This window comes from Tenrec ecaudatus, chromosome 10 (assembly GCF_050624435.1).
Source record: "Tenrec ecaudatus isolate mTenEca1 chromosome 10, mTenEca1.hap1, whole genome shotgun sequence".
NCBI classification, from domain to species: domain Eukaryota; kingdom Metazoa; phylum Chordata; class Mammalia; order Afrosoricida; family Tenrecidae; genus Tenrec; species Tenrec ecaudatus.
In genome coordinates, this window is record NC_134539.1 from 131,192,828 (window position 1) to 131,211,812 (window position 18,985).

General features: G+C 58.6%; 1 protein-coding gene across 2 annotated transcripts in view; it reads right to left on the bottom strand.

Annotated features, from left to right (window-relative positions):
* The window catches only part of ABCC3 (ATP binding cassette subfamily C member 3), a 52,005-nt gene that overhangs the window by 25,391 nt on the left and 7,629 nt on the right, over window positions 1–18,985 (bottom strand). Inside the window, exons 2-15 of one of the 2 annotated variants that reach the window (XM_075561620.1) lie at window positions 12,285–12,461; window positions 11,776–11,901; window positions 11,412–11,549; window positions 10,046–10,171; window positions 9,808–9,869; window positions 9,078–9,203; window positions 7,082–7,267; window positions 4,244–4,421; window positions 3,996–4,157; window positions 2,719–2,811; window positions 1,164–1,367; window positions 885–1,031; window positions 460–547; window positions 134–200 (exon numbers count right to left, since the gene is read on the bottom strand). In XM_075561620.1, coding sequence (XP_075417735.1) covers window positions 134–200; window positions 460–547; window positions 885–1,031; window positions 1,164–1,367; window positions 2,719–2,811; window positions 3,996–4,157; window positions 4,244–4,421; window positions 7,082–7,267; window positions 9,078–9,203; window positions 9,808–9,869; window positions 10,046–10,171; window positions 11,412–11,549; window positions 11,776–11,901; window positions 12,285–12,461 — 1,880 coding nt within the window. The remainder of the gene's footprint in view (window positions 1–133; window positions 201–459; window positions 548–884; window positions 1,032–1,163; window positions 1,368–2,718; window positions 2,812–3,995; window positions 4,158–4,243; window positions 4,422–7,081; window positions 7,268–9,077; window positions 9,204–9,807; window positions 9,870–10,045; window positions 10,172–11,411; window positions 11,550–11,775; window positions 11,902–12,284; window positions 12,462–18,985) is intronic. The other variant, XM_075561621.1, reaches the window with a different exon arrangement.

Genomic DNA, 18,985 nt, shown 5'->3' on the forward strand with positions numbered 1-18,985 from the left:
TCCCCGCCTCCAGTTGCTACTCTGCCTGCTGAGGCTCTTCCACATCTGGGCCAAAGACTTGGTTGGGTGCTTCTATGGGCCCAAGCTCGGGTCTACCTTAGGCAGCTGAGAAGGGCCTGGGGGAAACTGGTACCTGTGCAGGGTGGGGGGCAGGTCCTGGGCCCAGGTGAAGGTGCCATTGTTTATGGTGATGGCATCGCCTGGGAGGATGTAAGGTTGCAGGGTCAGGGAGCCCGGGGGCAGGAGAGGGAAGCCTTTAGATACCAGGAGAGAGAAGGGCAGAGCATGTGGGGAAGGAGCAGGGGGTTGGGGATGGGGGTGGTTGCAAAGATTAAAGCAGAATGTACACAGAGAGAGGAGGAGGGGGCCCAAGTGAAAAACGAGGAAGTTTGGAGCCAGCTGAGAATGTTCTGGAGCAGGAGCAGTGGCAGGGGCAGCCCCGGGATAAGCTCTCTGGACCTGGGGAGATGGTCTTTCTCTCCACACACTCAAGGTCAAGTTCATCTTGGCTCAGGAAATGCTGGATCCGCTTCAGAGACACGCTGGTCTGAAGGAGGCTTTGTGTCAGGTCTGGAGGGAGTCCTGGCCCTACCCTCTCCACCCGCTGCCTCCTGCTGGTCTTATTGAGCTCAGCTCAGCTGGGCTTCCTCCCACACGAGAAACGTCCGTGCCGTTCATGGCCCAAAGATCAAGACAGGCTGGTGAAAACTGAGGGTTCCTGACCAGATCGCCTCTCAGCCCGAGTCACCCCTGGTCCTGAAGACCTCTATCAGCCCTGAACAGCCCTCCATCACCCCCAAATGCCCCCTCCCCAGAAGCCCTCCCTGCTCCTGGCCCCAAGGAGCCCTGCCGGGACCCCAAGGCCCCAGGTCCACCCCCGGTACCTGGACCATGGCGCTGATGAGCTTGGGCAGCATGCTGAGGGGCATCTTTAGGATATTGAACAGGGTCAAGGAGACAAAGGCCTTCTCAGCGTCCAGCACGTTGGTCTGGTCCACAGACACGTACACCCAGAAGGTGATCAGGGTAACCTGGGCAGCGGGGGTGGGGTGGGTCATGAGGGCAGCGTCTTGGACTCCAGCCATGGCCAGGGCCAGGGCCCCCCGGGATATGAGCTGGCCCAGTGGGAGGGAGGCAGGAGCCCTGCAGGGGGAGAGGCTCACCAGGAAGGGGGTGCAGATCCAGGTGAAGGTGGAGATGGCGTGCAGGAAGGTGGCCTTGCGTAGCAGCTGCAGCTCGTCCTTCCGGATGCCCTCCACCTGCTCCAGGAAGCTGGGCTCCCAGGCGTACAGCTTCAGCACCTTGATGCCGCCCAGGACCTCATTCATCAGCTTGATGCGCGCGTCCTTCAGCTTCATCTGCTCCACCTGCGCGCAGGGCAACGGCACGCTCGGTGCCCCTCCCCAGGTCTACCTCTGGGGGCTCAGACAGCCAGACGGGTGCTTCCCCTCGGGCTACCCACCCCAGCCCAGCTCTGCCGTCGTTAGCTCCCGCCTCCCCGCTGCCCGCGGGGTTCTAGAGCTGGTCGAACTTTCCTTTCCTTCTGATTAGGGCACTTTGCACACAGGCCCTCGTTAGACGGTGAGCCTTCTGAGGACTGAGCTCCTCACTGACCTCTGCCCCCGGAGCCTAACTCAGGGCCTGCCACCCATTGCCTCACAGTCGATGCCAATGCATAGCACTCCACGGCATTTTCTTTCTCATTTCGGGCCCCAAGTCCCCCTGGGGAGGCATGGGACTAGGAGTCCTCCCAGAAACCAGGGAGCCCATCTGTGCCACCCCACCCAGGGGAGAACCAGACAGGCTGTCCTCAATCCTGTCCCCCAGCCTCTAGAGGAGACCCCCTCTGACCACGCAGCTTCTGTGTCCACCATTAGATAAGGGGATGAACTGTGAGGGGGTGGCTGGGGGAGAGCGCCAGCCAGGGAGGGGAAGCAGGACATATTCCCTGGGGGGCTGATTGGAGAAGGAGATCACCAGCACTTTCTTCCTTGGGCCCCCCAGTCTTTCAGATCCCCAGAACCACATCCAGCCCAGGGCCATGGAGTGGGCTCTGACTCAACTCAGACAGTAGCTCCCAGGGACACCCACGGCCTCGGGTACCCCTGTTCTGAAGCGCCCGCTGTGTGCCAGGCTGTGTGTGTCAGGCGGTGTGCCGGACATGAGAAATACAGTCATGAGAAACTCGGACAAGCTGGCCGTCTGATGGTGGAGGCAGGCTTTAAGCAAACAATTACCCAAATGCACGCTTATTTATCAATTATTATGTGTGCTCAGAAGGGAAATCCCAGGATGCTGCAAGAGAATAATGGCGGGAGGCCCTGGAAACAAGTTTAGATGGGCATCGGGGCCTCTTGGAGAAGCCACACCCATGCAGAGTGAGGGGAGGGGAAGGGGAAGGCAGGCAATGGGTGGGCAGAGGAAGGTGTTAGAGAGCACTCCTAGAAGGAACCCCAGAGGTCCTCCAGAGCCTGGCTGATGTTTGGCCATGGCCTACAGATGAGGGCTTCAAAAGCAATTCGGGGGGCGTGGGGGAGGGGCGGGATGTCAGACAGCACATGGTTCAGTCCTTGTTCGTGAGGACTACTGAAGACTTCAAGGAGGTTTGCAAACGGATGTGGCTGAGCGCCACCCATGCCCAGGAAGCCAGGGCCAAGTTGAGGATGGCAGGTAAATGAGTCCTCCGCCCAGCACCTGGCCGCCGCTGAGGGCACCCACCTGGATAGCCCGCATCTTCATGGCCACAGCTCCATTGAGCGGGATCAGCAAGACCATCAGGGCAACCCCAGCCAGGATGGAGGGGCCCAGGTTCTGAGGAGGGTGACAGATAAGACAAACCGTCCAAGTCAGCAGCCAGACAGGGCTGCCGGCCTGGAGCAGGGGCACGGACAGGAAGCCACAGACAGCCAAGGGGATGGAGCAAGTCGGACGTGCGGAGGCCAGAGGACCAAGCCGTCTGCAGGCCACCAGATAAGGACAGCAGACCGTGGTGACAGATAAGGACGTACCAGCAGAGAGACAGATGTCCAGACACACGGATGAGGACAGCTAGAGTCACACCCATCACCCTGCCTCCAAGTCCCTTTCTTCTCCCCGGGCTCCTCTCCCGGAGGGAAGGGTGCTGGCAGAGCCGCTGGCAGAGCCAGTCTAGTCAAAGGCAAGCGTCTGGAACAGCCTTACTGCCATCTGGATCAGACTCCCTCCTTGGCCAGTTGACCTCCCTGTAGACCGGACCTGGATTTCTCCTGGGGGGCGAGTATCTCTTTTTCCTCCCTGGCTTTGTGAGTGCAGATGGGGTCTTTTTCTTCTTATGCATCATTGTAGTCCTGTCTATACTACGATGATTTCATCCTTAGGGCGATTTTGTTTTCTTTTCTTTTTTTTTTTGATTTTGTTTTCTGTTGGGTCTCCCAGCGGTGACACACAGGCAGAGTGGATACATAATGATAAAAACTGATCCAAGGGGTCACAGGGCATCCAGGGTGAGGGATGGGTGGTCCGGAGGGAGAGGGGATTTGGGGAGTAACTAATGAAGGTGGGAAGGGGGAGGGAGCGCTAGAATGGGTGTCGTGATTGCATAACTCATTTTAAAGGTGATGTAGCCATGGGGGCGGGGATGCTCTAAGATTAATGTGGTGGTGACTGTACTATGCCCTTTGATGTGATTGAATGGTTGAACTATTGATTTGTAGGATATGTCAATTATGTGCCAATAAAACTGGTGGGGGGGGGGGCAGGGAGGTGAAAAAACACACAAACTCAGTCACAGACACCAGCGGCCTTGTGGTACTCTTGCCCCACCGACAGTGGCTCTCAGAAAACTCACCACCCGCAAGTCTGTTCTGACTCATGGTGACCCTGGAGGGTCACTACACCCCCTGCCAATGCCAGGCAAGCTCTTGTGCCAATTACATGGCCCCCCGGCAGACCCCTCTCTGCTGCTTGAGCCTTCTGCAATAAGAGGAAGTGGCCACAGGGCAGGGCACGAGAGTCACCTGCCAGAGGAAGTAGATTGCCAGGGTGATCTGCAGGGGCGTCGACCACAGCAGGTTGAGGAAGGGGGCAACATCCGACAAGCGCTGGGAATCAACAGACATGAGGTTGACGATTTCTCCCAAGGTGGACTCTCGCTTGACTGAGTTGGTAATGACCAGGGCCTGCAGGGCGACAGCAGGAGACGGATGAGGTCCGTGAGCCTTTGTCCACATTCCAGGGCCTCCCACCCCGGCCTGCCCCAGCTGACCTTCCTGTAGATGACGCCGATGACGGCCGAGTACAGCCTCAAGGCCTCCCCGAAGATCTGGCGGTAATACACGTTCAGGAGCACCGTCTGGGCCACCGCACACATGAACATTAGCCCGGCCACCAGGAAGCCCCACCAGTTGGGGGCGGAGGGGTTTGAGATAAACTGGATCAGGATGCTGCCCGGGAGGAGAGGGGAGAGGTGAGGGGTGTGAGCGGGGAGCCGCCCCAGGGCTCCCTCCACAACCGCCCACCCACGTCACGCTCAGTCCCCACTCCACCTCCGTCCTCTGCGACCTTGCCGCTGGGCTGCCACCTGCTACACGCCCCACCACCCTGGCCAGGGGGCTGCCCAGTGCCATCCTGGGCCCTTCCCACCTCGGGCCCTTCCCCACCACCAGCCTCATCCGCTGGCCTTTCGGTTCTCAACCTGTGGGTCAAGACCCCTTTGGGGGGCAAAGGACCCTTTCACAGGGGTTGCCCGATTCATCACAATAGCAACATGACAGTGAATTAGCAACGAAAATAATTTTATAGTTGGGGGGTCACCACCACATGAGGAACTGTTAAAGGGTCACGGCATTAGGTAGGTTGAGAGCCACTCACCTAGAACCTTCTCCCGGGCTGCTGAGGGCCCTAGAGGCTGTCACATTGTCACCCAGACTCTCGTGCTTCGGCGTCCCCCCTCCACACACACACACACCATCCAGGGTCTCCTGACTCCCCACTGGGCCCCACCTGGGCAGCTGATCTGTTAAATTGAGCACTCACTTTAGCCACAGGCTTCTCTCCAAACCCTGCACCTAGCCTGATCCCACCCCTGAGCCCTGGGTCCCACCCCAACTTTCCTCAGGAGCACGCTCCCTCACCACGCCCTCTTTCTCCTGATCCTCACTGTGCTCATGGCCACGGCCACTCTGTCATCACCTGTTGACATGACCAATCTCCCCACAACCCCATGGGGCCCTCCAGCCCCAGCCAGACTGGGCTAAATTGTAACACACACACACACACACACACACACACACACACACACACACACACGGGCGCGCACAAGCAGGAGCATCATGGGAAGGTGGAGGCAGAAATGGGAGTGGTCTACGATAAGCCAAGGAATGCCAAGGCCTGCCAGCAGCTCCTAGACGCTAGCAGAGTGGCAAGATCCTCCCTCAGTGCTCCCAGAGGGAGCACCACCCCCTGCCTCCTGCCGACACTTGGATCGTTCCTGGGCTCTGGCCTCTGGAAGGTGGAGGAAACACCCTAGGTTTGAAGCTTGCTGCCGTTTGTGGTCATTTTCTTGCCTGCGCTCTAGGAAACGAGCCTGGCAGGTCCTGTCTCCACAGCAGAGCGCTGAGCTCCGAGTATGCCCCTCTGTCCAGCCCTTGTCCTCAACGAGCCACTAACAACCTCTGAGGCCCTCTGTGGCTGGCAGACTTGTCCACCAAGGCCCCACCATCCCTGGGGACCCCGCCTCTTGTCCCACGGCACCATTCTGTTTTTGGACATTCATTTGCCCTCTCACCACTTCCTTCCCCCCAGAGTCTCCTGGGGCTATGTCTGGAGCATTCTCCCCTGGCACCCATGTGAGACCCAGGCTTCCTTCTGGGTGCCCCTGAAATGCTACCCCTGGGAATCTCCCTACAGATGGGCTATAGCACCTCTGGGTCAACATGGCCAAGGCTGACCTCAGTCACCCTCCTGCCCCACTCTGCAACAAGTCACCCTGAGCTTAGAGTTAATCACCTCCATCCTTCAGTTACCAGTGACCCCTAGCCTCCCTGGCACTCACCCATCTCTCAACCAGTTCCTGGATCCCTATCTCCTTCCTGGCCTGGGCATCTCACACCCGACCTGGTTGGCTGACTTCCACCGGGCTATCTTGCCCTCTGTCACTCACACTGCTAATAGGAAGAACCTTCTGGAACACAAGCCAGACATCCCTCCCAGGCTAAAAATCATTCCCAAACACTCCCAGTGCTCCCTCTCTCACTTCCTGTGTCTGCCCCTGCCTCTGGGGCCCCTGTCCCCAAAGGCACCCAGAGCTCCCGACAGGTGCTGCCTCAGGCCTTAGAGACTGGGCCTGACCACACTCTCTGCTCCTCCTCCTTCCCTAGTTAGCCCTCGGAAGGGCTAACTAGTTCCTGCCCACTCTGTCACCCTTCTTAGCAGGCAAGTGTGCCCTGCCTCTCCCTCCCTGTCCCCCGGGGGTTCCCAGGCACCTGAGCATAGCTTGGCCATCATGCTACCCTCATGGGTTCACACGTCAGTGACTCCCATGCAATGGGTGTGCAGCCTCTGTCTTACTGATCCCGCATCCCTGGCGTCTGCCGCCATGCCGGCTACCTTCTGTAAGTGCAGCCAGGTGGATGGGTGTGTGGTGAATGCACACAGGGAGAGGTTGGGGCTCTGTTGCTAAGCAGCTCTCTTGGCCACGCCCTCTGAGAGCTGCTTCTAGGTGGAGCCACTCGTGACAGGTGACAGAGCTTGATGGTGGCGAGGAGAGCACGCTGGCTGGAGTTGGGGGCCCTGGACTCAGTGCCGACTCTGACTCTTCCAGCCATGGACCCTTTCATGGACAAGTTGAGCCATCTCCCTGAGCTCGTCCCAAAGGACCATGGGGTGGGGTGGGGTCTCGGGGATATGCCCCTGTGACTGACACACATTTCTCTACCTCCGGTCCAAAGAAGGTGCCCGTGAATGGGGAGACTGAGGCTCAGCAGAGAGGTGGTGGGCTGGGGCCCACTGCCCCACAGGCTGCTCCTCCCTCTAGAGTCAGCCCCAGGCCCAGCCCGCCCATGCCCCCACCTGGACAAGGACTGTCGCAGGGGTGTGGTGAGACCTGAGTAGCTGGGGGTTGACGAAGGAGAGCAGGTCCTGGATTAGCTTGAAGCCAGAGCTGATGACATATCTGGGGCCAAAGGTGGCCACCAGGGCCTTCAGAAAGGACGGCTCCCGGGGCCGGGCCTGGCCCCCCACCAGCACCTCTTCCTCGCCACCTGAGACCTTCTTGAACGCAGTCGAGTATCTGTTCAGGGGAGAAGGGGCAGCAGGTAAGAGCGGGCCCCTGCCAAGGGCAAGCAGGGTGGGTGGGGTGGGGGTGGGACTGCTTTCTTGACTCTCAGAGCTGGGAGGCCACGGCGACCTTCTGGGGGACTGCATTCAGGTGCTAGAGAGCATAGGAAGGGATGCCCTGCCTTCTACCCAAAGGCTGTGAATATGAAGCTCAGCACGTCCCCGTCGCTAGCCCTGTCCTGGAGGAGCCCTGGTGGTTATGGTCACACCTGGGCTGTGATCGCAAGCTCACCAGCAAAACCACCAGCCTGCTCAGGAGAGAGGCCAGGCTGCCTATTCCTTAGCCCTAGGGCCCAGAAGCCAGTGAGGTTTTGGATTCCTGGGAAGAGTTAGTCTTGGAGACTCGCAGGGACCATTCTAGCTATAAGTCGGCATCGTTGGCTTTGTGACCCCTCTCCCTGAAGTCCGGGTACCACAGAGGGTCAAGGGCTCAGCTGCTCATGGAAAGGCAGGCCCTTTGAATCCACCAGCCGAGGGAGCGAGATGTGGCCGTCTGCTGCTATGAGGACTACAGTCTAGAAAACTGGGGCAGCTGTTCTCTGTCCTCAGAGGAAGCCCTGGCGGCAGAACTGCTACGCATGGCCTGTGATCCGTGGTCGGCAGTTTGAAACCACCAGCAGCTCCACGGGAGAAAGCCTGGGCTTTCTACTCCCGGGAACAGTTGGTGCGGGAAAGCCCCAGCGTTGACGTGATGGCAGTGAGCTCAGTGTTTGTGGCTCTCTGTCCTACAGGATCCCTAGGAAGTGGAACTGACCGGACCACCTCTGCTTGGGTTGGCCTTTTCTGTGTCGCCAGGTCTGTTGCTGGTGGGGGTTGGGGGAGAGGGGTGCTGGGTGGGGGTGGAGGCATAGCCATAGGCTCAGTCATGGGGGAGCTGAACAGGGAGAAGGTGGGCAGCAGGGAAGGACAGAGAGGGTGGATACAGCTGGTGGATGGGGACATGCATCTTTCTCAGAGGCCCTGCTAACCAAGCCAAGGCCCTGGCCTCTCTCTCCGATGCCAGCTGTCCAGATTTCTGGTCTCCTGGGCATGAATGGGCGAGGAGGAGCTCAGTCCTGAGCTTAGGGGTGGGGAGGAAGGAGAGCACTGAGCCCTTCTCTCCTAGCTAGGGAGGTGGTTGGAGACATGTCCCAGTGTGGAGGCCACTCAGGCAGAGGGTCATTTACCAGGCCTGTTCCCCAGCCAGGAGGCACCAGCCTGGGCCCTTTCTTCCTCCCGAGGGAGGCCCTGGAGCCCGCCTGGAGTCTGGCTGAGCCGTGTACTGCTAAGACTGTCACTTGGCTCTGCACCACAAAGGGGCCTCAGGGCTGTCAGAGAGCGGTGGGCCTTAGTGCCCCCATGTGCTGTATGGGGGTAACTGAGCTGACACGCCAGGGCTGGGGAGTGGGAGGTGAGCCTGTCTGCACGCTGGGGGCCATGCCGGGAGTGGAGCAAGAGCTCCAAAACCGACGGCCTTTTTCCTGCCCTCGGAGTGCTGGGGAGAAGCGGCCTCAGCCAGGCCCGGGCCTCCACCTACTGGCCCTGATGGGGCTGTTGCCTGTCGTCCAGTGAGGTCCGACCTGCTGGGACGGGCTAGAACCGTCCTCCGGGGTTCAAGCCTCTTCTCCGTCAAGTGGCTGGTAGGTTTGGACCGTGGCAGGTCCTTACTCAGGCTCCTCGGTGGTCCTGTACTGCCTGCCACAGGTGGGCTGTGCCCGCTCTTCTCCCTGGGGTGGGGGGCAGGAGCTGGGCTGGAGGGGCATGCTGTCCAGGGCAGAGCTCACCGTGCAGCCTGCTGCTGCTCCCACTTCTCCAGCAGCCGCGTCACCACCACATGGGTGCGGTCGTTCTCATTCAGAGACCAGAGGTCCCCATACTCCAGGGGTCGCCGGTAGCCGAGGATGGCCATCCTGCGGTGGGGATGGCAGAGGGGGCCCCCAAGTTGCCCGAGAAGCCTGGCTTGGGGGCATCTCCAGAAAGGAGGGTCTCCCCTAGACGATACTCATCAACCTTTTGTTGTTCCCCGACCCTGTCTGCTCCCCGGGCTGTGGCTAAGCCAGGCGAGGCTCAGGCTGGTGGAGTCAGCCCAGCCTCGGGTGCCTCCTTTGTGCAGAAGGGTAATGAGCTGTCAACCCAGGTCACAGACACAATTATCCAGCCCGAGCCACTCACAGGGGCTGCCGAGGAGATGACAAGCCGCAAGCTCCCCGGAGACTGAAGAGCTGGGGACTCATTCTCATCTACTCCCTGCTCCTAGCCTGTCCCCCTAAACCCGTCAGATCCAGTACTGGCCTGTGGCCTGGGTGGGCATTGAGCCAGGCCTCCACTCACCCCTGCAGCCTAAACACACAGGCTTTCCCACCCTGGCCTGTCCCATGCCTGTGGGGGGGCAGACCAAGCCAAGGACCACCCAAGCTCAGCTCATCAGGCACTGAACTTCTGCCCTTTCTGGCCTGGCTGCTCCCCTCCCTCTCCCCCTCCCTCTGGCCCAGGCGGCAGGAAAAGTCAGCTCACTTGGTGAACCACCAGAAAGTCAGACGGGAGAGGAAGCCGGCACTGGTCTCTGGGCTGGGGTTCTAGAAGGCGAGAGAGAAAAGGGGGAGTCAGGAGTGGCCCTGGTTCCTCCCTGCTCCCAGGACTGCAGGGGTGGCTCCTCTCATTGGCACCCCGCCTCCCTTGGAAGGGTCTTGCTGGTGGGGGCGTGGGGTTCAGATGGATAGCACCATCACCCTGGCTTCCAGGGGAAACTCACGGCGTCGACGTTCTTTGGGGAGAAGAGGGGCGGCTTCTCTCTGAAGCAGGACAGGATGAGGGCAGAGAGCAGCAGGGCGAAGTGGATGTAGAAGGTGGTGAAGCGGAAGGGGTCGGTGATCCTGCCCTGGAAGGAGAAGGGACCCTGGGCTGGGGGTCTTGGCCGCGAGAGAGCTTCGGAGTATCAGGGTCCTGGGGTGCAGGCTGCTGGGCCCCTAGGGCACACGCCCAGATGCTTCTGGGAGGCGGGGTTGGGTGGAGTAGGGCCGCTGCTCGGTGGGGACTCTCCAAGTACTCGGGGAGCATCATCGGGGGGGGGGCGGGGGGACATTCAGTGACCTTTGTAACCACGGGGTGTGGCCGGCATGGGGGGTCTCATGTGTTGTTGCGAGGCGTCCTCAAGTGGGTTCCGACGCACAGTGACCTGTGCGCAACCGAGCAAAGCGCCACCATGCCAACAACGGTCCTTGGGTTTAAGCCCAGTGTTGCAGCCACACGGAGCACAGTGTCCTTCTCAGGGACCAGTCTCGCCTGACAACAAGTCCAAAGTGTGTGAGGCCAAGCCCCACCATTCCTGCGTCTAAGGAGCCTCCTGACTACTTCTTCCCAGATTGTTTGTCCTTTCAGCAGTCCACGGGACTGCCAACACTCTGCCAGGACCCTAAACCACACTCAGCGATTCTCCCTCGGTCGTCCTGGTTCCCTGTCCCTCGTTCACACGCACGTGAGCCCACCTCGGGCGGCATCGTGGGCTGTGCGCTGGGCTGCTAGCCTGGAGGTCAGCAGCTCAAAGCCCCAGTCGCTCGGGAGAGGGGCATCTTAGTTTGTAGTTGAACAAACCAAGCCTCAAGGGAATGAAGGAACTGGCCCCAGACCCCATTAAGAGCATGTTGAGAGGCTGGGATGAAGACCTGGGGGGTTCACTCGACTGGCCCCCACAGTGTTCCAGACCTTCCCCCCACCACCGGGAGTGGGCATCTTCTCTGGGGAAGATCAAAAGAAGGTGGGAAGAGAGAGAGAAACAAGAGGACAGGGCTCAGGGTGAGCCTTCGCACCCCCCACACCCATCGCCTAGATGTCGAACGACGCTGCAGCAGACACCTGCAGGGGTGGGGGCTACAGAGCAGCGCCAGCCCTCCACGATCCCACCCACCACAGGCAGCGGCAGAGACCTGGCCCCTGAGGTCCCCTGCGTTACTCTGGCCCCAGGCCTGCTCCCCAGCCCAGCCTGTTCCCTGTACCCACAGGGCAAGAGGGAACAAGAGCCTGAAAGGGGGCTGAACAGCAGAGGGCTCCAGGGAGCGGGGAAGGAGCTGCCACCCCAGACAGGCTGAACCTAGCAAGGTCCCCTGGGTCCAACCCCTTACCTCAGCTACAGCCGACAGGATCTTGGAGCGGAAGGGGACAATGGCACAGAGCACACTCAGGAACCAGAAGACAGTGAGGACTCCTGAGGACTGGACGCCCCGGAGCCGCTCGTACTGGATCAGCAGGGTGGCCAGCAGCTGTGGTGGGGGGCGGTGGAGGGGGGAGGCGGGGAGGCAGGGAAAGCCCAGCAGATCACATCCATCTGTATCTGTCATGCCCGCCACCTCATCCACAGGTGAGGGCCACATTCCTGGGGCCACACCATCCTCCCCCCACCCCTAAGGTGTCCAGCCCTTCTCCTCAGAGCCCATGGTCTCCCCCACCCCATCTGGAGACCCTCTGTTCCCCGGGCCCCACACTGACCATGGTGAGCCCCACCACCAAGGGGGTGACCAAGAAGATGGGGGCAGGCGCCTGGCCATGGATCAGGCCATGGAAGGAGTAGAAGAGGTCTGCCCAAGAAACACACCACAGCAGGGCGCCCAGCACCTGTGGACAGAGCACGGGTTGGAGGTCCCTCCCCCTCCACGTCTGAACCCACCACAAGGCATCAGACCAACCTGGGCCTGGCTCTCTGGACTGGGCGGGGCACTGGCTGGAAGCTTTGTGGGGTGGGGGCCGGGGTGAGGGTGAGCCTTGCTGGAGGAGGAGCTTGAATGTCCCCCAGCAGAGAATATCCCAGTTGGCCACATCATCAGCTGGTGGGCTACCCAGGCCCAGTGCTGCAGGCCAATGAGGCGGGGAAGCCAGGAGCACCAGAACAGGCTGGGGTGGCAGCAGGCCCAGGCCCAGAGTTACACAGCTGATGGGACTAGTGGGTGATGGGTTCATTGAAAGGAAAATCCCCAAGCCCAGCCCCCCTCGGCCCTTACCGTCTTAAGCCTGCAGAGGTGGGAGAGGACGATGTAGCCGCCATGGTAGCGGCGGAGGTAGAGCAGGTAGCAGGGCAGGGCAGCCCACAGGTAGATGCAGGGGGCCCAGGCCAGCAGAGAGTTCTGGAAGCAGGGTGTGAGGTCAGGGTTGTCTGTGTGCAGGGACAAGTTGGAGTCCTGGGGACAGAGAATGAGGCAGGGCTGGGACAGCCTCCTGGAGGGAGGTGCCAGGCCAGGGGAGGGGAGGGGGGCAGGAGCAAGCAGGATGAGCATGTGTGTGGGAGGGAGGGGGTGCAATCTCTCCAGGGAGACCATGGGGTCCACCAGAGCCTCCCTGTCCTCAGCTTCTCTCTCTCAATTGTGGAGGCATTGTTGGCGGCGCAGAAGCGCATCCATTTAAAACGGACAAGCCGAGGGGTTTCGGCCATCCACATCCAGGAAACCACGCCCATGTGAAGATGCAGGGCATTCCTCCCCCCCAAGCCCACACCAAGTTCCCTTGTGTCCCGTCGCAGCCCTCCACTCCAGACCAAGCGACAGAGAAAGAGCGCACTTTCTGTCCCTCTAGGTTCCCACTGTCTTCTATAAAACAGATCACTTCCTTCTATTTGAAAATGTTATGCAAAGAGATAAGGGGTCAGGTGATGTGGTGGGTTGAGTGCTGGGCTTCTAACTGAAAGGTCAATGTTCAAACCCACCGCCTCTCCAGGAGAGGGAAGTTAAGGCTGGCTGCCCCTGTTAAGACGCACAGCCTCAGAAACCCTAAGGAGCGGCTCTGCTCTGCCCTGTGGGGTCACCATGACCTGGGCTAGCTGGATGGCAGCGGGGCAAAGGCCCAGGAGCTCCTCTGGAAGTTGGGTAGTTGTGAGTTCAAAGGAGCAAGAGAGGCGCGGAGGACTTTGTAAATGACAGGCCCAGAGTGACCCGCCGGAGTGGGCGCGACCCCTCTGGTCTTTGAGGACCTGCCAAGTTGCCCCTAACTCATGGCAGCCCCATTGCGGCCAAGTAGAACGGGGCCCAGATAGTTCCCAGGGGCTGAGTTTTCCAAAGGAGACCGACAATCCTTTCTTCTGAGCAGCTCCTGGTGGACGTGAACCGCCAAGCTTTGGGGTAGCAACCAAGCGCGTGAGCCATTCTGCACCCAAACCAAACTCCTTCCCATTGAGTCGGCTCTGACTCATAGCCACCCCTTAGGACAGGGGAGAACTGCCCCTGTGGGTGCCCACGACGGAAATTCTTTATGGGAGTAAGAGAGCCTCATCTCTCTCCCACGCATTGACTGGTGGGTCCGAACTTCTGACCTTGTGATTAGCAGTCCAACGTGTATGCGCCATGCAGGGCTAACTGCGCCTAAACACTTCTTTTTTTTTTAAAGAGGCGGGGCGTACACCCATCGGTAGTCTCATACTCCACTGAGATGGTTTTCTCCAAAGCTGTCAGCGACCTCATCTCCCTTGGCCTTAACTGTTCTCTACAGAAAGCTCAAGAAATAGAAGCAGATACCCGGGTAGCCGTTGACTCCGGGCAACCCCATGCAGAGAGGAGGAGAAGGTGTCCTAAGGGCTTTCGAAGACTTGTTTTGTTTTTTTCCAGAGTAGCTTGCCAGGCCTTTCTTTGTAGGTACCCGAGTGGACTCGGAACCTCCACGCCTTGGGCTAGTGGCCATGTGCTCAGCCACGCCTCCACCAGGGCTCCTCTAACACCTAAGCAACCTCGAACCGACTTTCTGTTTCCATAGATCGGCCTCTTCTAGAGCCTCCCTGTTAATGGGATCTTGTCGTAGGTGGCTGTTTGTGTCTGTATTTTTTTTTCATTGAACATGCTTTTAAGCTTTATCCGTTACCGCACCTATTACTACTTCTTCCCTTTGTATCGCTAAGCAGTGTTTCATTATATGGTGACATGGCATTTTGTGTAGCCGTGCATTCATGGACGGGTATTGGGTGGTCCCCACCATTTGTCTATGGTGAATAAAGGCATTTCGTTGGGGCATACCTGGGAGGGAACTTTGGGTCAGGTGGCTGATGTTGGTTGCCACTGGGTGGACCCCAGTTCATGGCGACCTCACGTGTGCAGAGCAGAACACCTCCCTCCCTCCATGTGTTTTTCAGGCCTATGACCTTCCAGAAGCTGACCCTCAGGCCTGTCCCCTGCAGTGACCTCTGGGGGAGATTTGAACCATCCAACTCTTGACTCACTGTTGAATGCGTAGCCATTTGTGCCACCTTGGGAGTCTGGTCATATGGTAGCCATGCATTCAGCAGAGACACCAAAGTGGTGCGGCCCATCACTCCACAGAATAAACAACCTGGTGTTCTTCGGGGGTGGGGTGGGGGGGTGGAGGCATGGCTGAGTGTTTGACGGATGTGGGGAAGGATTGGACAAGCAGCCTGAGTCCTCCTTGCCAATCTACAAGGATTCCTTTCTCTCTGCATTTCTTCTTCCTCCTGGGTCAGCCTGTAGACTTGGACTGTAAGTTCTGGCCCTGGGCCTTGGTTCTGTCCCCATCACATCTGCCATCAATGCTTGCAGTCAGTACGGAAGGGCCCCAGGCCCACGTAAAGAGCTCTAATCCTGCCTTGAGCCTCAGCTCCCGCTGTCTATGGCCACCCGATGTCTTCCCCATCTGTCCTCGGACACTTCACACTCAACACCCCTCAAGCCCAGCTTGTCTACTACCCACTGCCAGGACCAGCCTTCCCTAGGGCCTTGCCTGCCTCTGCCAAGGGCACCACCCATCTCCCAATCACTCCGAGGCCCATGGAGGCACCAGGTCATATTGACTCTGGGTGGAGTCGAGATAGCCACCAGTCTTGTGTTTGAGTCTGGACTCCACTGCTTCTAAGCTCTATGACCTTGGGTAAGGTTTGTGACCACTCACTAAAATGGGCCTTGGTTTCTATGACTCCCAGCTGGCCCCCCTTACCCAGCCACTATTCTGGCCCAGGCGCTCACCAACTCACGGGGCATTTCAGCCAACTGCTGGTCCTTTCCTGCCAAAGCCCTAGGGCCCCAAATCCTTGGTTTCCTTGGCTGGTCCTCCCCTGGTGTCAAAGAGGCCCAGGGCTCAGTCCTCTCCTCTCTGCCTCTCCTCCTCCATCTGCCATCTGCATGTCTCTTCATCCACGGCTCCCAAGTTCATCTTTCCAGTCCCCCTCACTCGACATCCAGCTGACAGCTCTGCTCCACACTACGGTAGCCTCCAAGCCCCTGCACAGAGGCCTCCTCCTGCAGGCAGCTGCCCTGGCCACCCGGACTTTCCCTTGGTGCTGTCCTTTAAGGCCTTGGCAGGGCCGTTAAGTGGTTTACTACTAGTGATAAAGGGCCCTGTGTTTGCCCAGTGTTTTATTACAGCACTTAGGCAGTCATTCCCTGCCTGTGGGCTCAGAACACCTCCCAGAGGTAGATGGGAGGGGGTTGCTTGACCAATAGGTAGATGGAGATGGGATTGGCATCAGGCTTATGACACTAGCTGGGGTCCCCCTCCACAGGCTGCCTGGACCTACACCTGTGAACACAGCCTCTCAAGAGCAGTAACAGGGCCCTTGGGGCAGGCCCCGGGCCCTCAGGCACTTGGCCTCTTGCCCAGACTCTGACTCCCAACCCATCCTTTGTGCATTCACTGAAGGCCTAGAGAGGGCGGAGAGGGCAGAACCAGGTGAAGGGTGTGGCAGGGAACCACCTCTCTGGAGTGTGGGAGCTCCTGGCACAGCTCTTAGGGTGGCAGGGGAGGCAGGTAGGGAGTGGGCACAAGAAGGGCCCACACAGAAGACCTGCGTGACTTGGGTGAGCGCCTGTGACTCTGAGCCCCTGTCTGCACGTGTGCGTAACAGCGGCTGCAGGGGGGACAAGATGCGGAAGCTCCTGGAGGGGAGCTCCAGGGCGGTGGGGGGTCAGTGCCCTGGGCTGCCTGCCTGCAGGGACCTGATCTGTGGCTACAGCCAAGAAGACCCAGGTGGCTGTTGGTCTGGACTCCTATTCTTCAGATGGGCAGAGTCCTGCCAGGGGCCAGGGCAACCACTCACGCCTGTGCCCGTGCCTACCGGGAGCCCTTGTGAGGGCATTTATTTGATACGTCATAAGGCACGCGTCCAAAATGGAGTTTCTGACATCTGCCCCTCCCCAGCTAGACCCGCTCCACCCCAGCCTGCGCACCTTGGTGGACGGCCACGTTGGAATCCTTGACCCATACCTTCATCAAGTTCTGTCTGCTCCACCTTCAAATCAGGAGGTTGAGTCATAGAAAATTGCTACAGTCAACTGTTCTTGTCCATCAAAGACTGACCACGTCCCCCTTCCACTCTGTCGCCTGCTGGAGCCCCACCGTCATTGGCTCTCTGGGCTACCTGCTCCCACCCCTGCCACTCCCACCCCCCAACACAGCAGCCAGAAAGACATCTTTCTGAAAATGGGGAAGACCCTCCCCGCCCAAACCAAACCAAATTCAATGTCATCAAGCTAACTCAGACTCATGGTGGCCCTGAGGGACAGGGCAGCACTTTCCCTGTGAGTTTCTGAGACTGTCACTGTTTTCCTCTTTCTGGAGGTATGCAGGGGAGCCCTGGGGCAGAGTGGGGACCCTGTGGGCTTCGATCTGCAATGTCAGCAGCTGGGGGGAGAAAGACAGGCGGGGAGCTTTGCACCCCTGTAAAGAGTGACCGTCCAGAAACCCCAGGGGCAGTGCTGCCTGTCCTACAGGGTTGCTATGAGTCAGCGTAGACTCAATAGCAGTGAGTTTGGCTTTTGGTTTTGGTTGGTTGTTTGGGGTGGGTTTTGTTGTTGCCCTCCCAAAGAGAGGCTGATGGTTTCAAACTGAGCACACTGTGTATCACCCACGACACTGCTTCCCAGGGCTCCCCCTTTCCTTCAACGCCAATGCCAAAGCCCATGCAGCTCCCGAGACCCCCACTTCTTCCTCCTGAGCCCCCATCCCCTGGCCTCAGTGCTGCTCAAGCATGCCAGGCCTGCTCCCACCTCATTGGGGGGGTGGCACTGTCCCCCAAGAGCCACATACCTCACTCCCTCCACACCTGGCAGGTGTTGCCCAGGTCTCAGCTCTACAGGGAGGTCCCTGGTATCCATTCTGGTCCAAACTGTAGCTCTCTCTCTCACCCTGTCCCTGCACCTCTGTCCTCTTACCCGTGTCTTTCACCTGTAGCCCCCTCGTTCCCTCCTGGCCTACCATATATATAATCGACTTATTTATTACGTCTCCTGGTTTTCTGTTTTCACCCATGAGAGAATAGCAGCCCCGGTTGTGTAGCGATTAAAAGCTTGCTGCTAATTCAAAGGTTGGCGGTTCAAACCCACCAGCTGCTCTGCAAGAGAAAAATGTATCATTCTGTGTGGGGGGAGGTCAGATGCTTAGATATTCTCCCGGAAAGCAGTCGCTGCCAGACTGTTGTTTCACCCCACCACAGAGATGAGCCTGCTCCCTGCTGCTGGAGACAATGGATGACTTGCCCCTGAAGCTTAGAACCATTAGCTTGGTTCCTGTAGGTGGGGTTTACACCCTACTGCTCATGGTTCCTATGGAGATCCAGAGAACAGGTCAAAGTTAAGCTGCCATCCTAAATCCAGGATCCGGCCATCTTGTCCCATGTGTACCCCCAATCCCTCTTCCTATTGCGTGTCTGTCCCTAGACCACCCCCTCTCATTACTGTATTACCTATGACACAACCCCTCCCTATGACAAATGTCTTCATCTGTAATGAGGGGGCTTGCATGTTCCCAGAGAAGATAAAAGCCTTGGTGAGCATTAAAGATTCTCTCTCTCCCTCCATGTGGACCACCAAGCAGAGCTGAGGTGAGCATGCTACCATGAATTGTGTCTGACTCCATTTGTTTCAATATATCTCTTCTATCTCTCATGCTCTCTATAACTTTACTATGATCTTTACTTATTATCGCTGTACAATTGCGCCTACTGGACCCGTCATGATGTGTCAGGGGCTGACTTCCCCTGGCAATTCTATTTCTGCACAGCCTTGGAAACCCGATGGGGCAGGGCCTTGCTCTGCCCTCCAGGGTCGCTCTGACTTGGACTTGTGGGCAGTGGGTTCCCATTAGAATATCTGCTCTATGAGGGCAGGGTTGCTCATTGTGGGTACCCTGGCATCCCCCACTGCCTGGAGCAGGTCTGGCCTCAGAGAAGAAACTCAAGATGAATTCAGAAAGAACAAACAAAGGAGCAAATGAGTGGAGCCCCCACCCAGGAGCCGCAACCTCTACAACTGAGTGCCCACCAGCAGCTCACACTGTCTCTACATCCCAAGGTCACATCCCAGCCACCCAAGGGAGCCTTCAACCCAAGCAGAGTGAAGTGCAAAATGCTGGCAAGGCCAGTGGAGGCCCTTCTCAAAGCCCACTACTCTCCCACCACTGAGTGCAGGTGGGACTGATGGTCCCTTTTCCTGATCCCATAAGCTTTAGGGCCTAAAGCCTTCCCCCTTGCCCCACCCACTCCCCTGTCGGTACAGCAGCAGCTTGGAAGCAGGAGCGGGTCCAGGGCTCCTCCTCTGTTGTCGCCACCCAGTTTCCATGGCAACAACACTTTCCTTAATAATGCGATTGGACAGCTGGATGGGGCTGATAAGGCATAAGGTCCAGCACCCAGAAGGGACTGGACAGTCAACACTCCTTTCCTTCCTGGGAACTGAGGCTGGGATCCCTGCAGACCAGCCAGCGAGGGACGCACCCC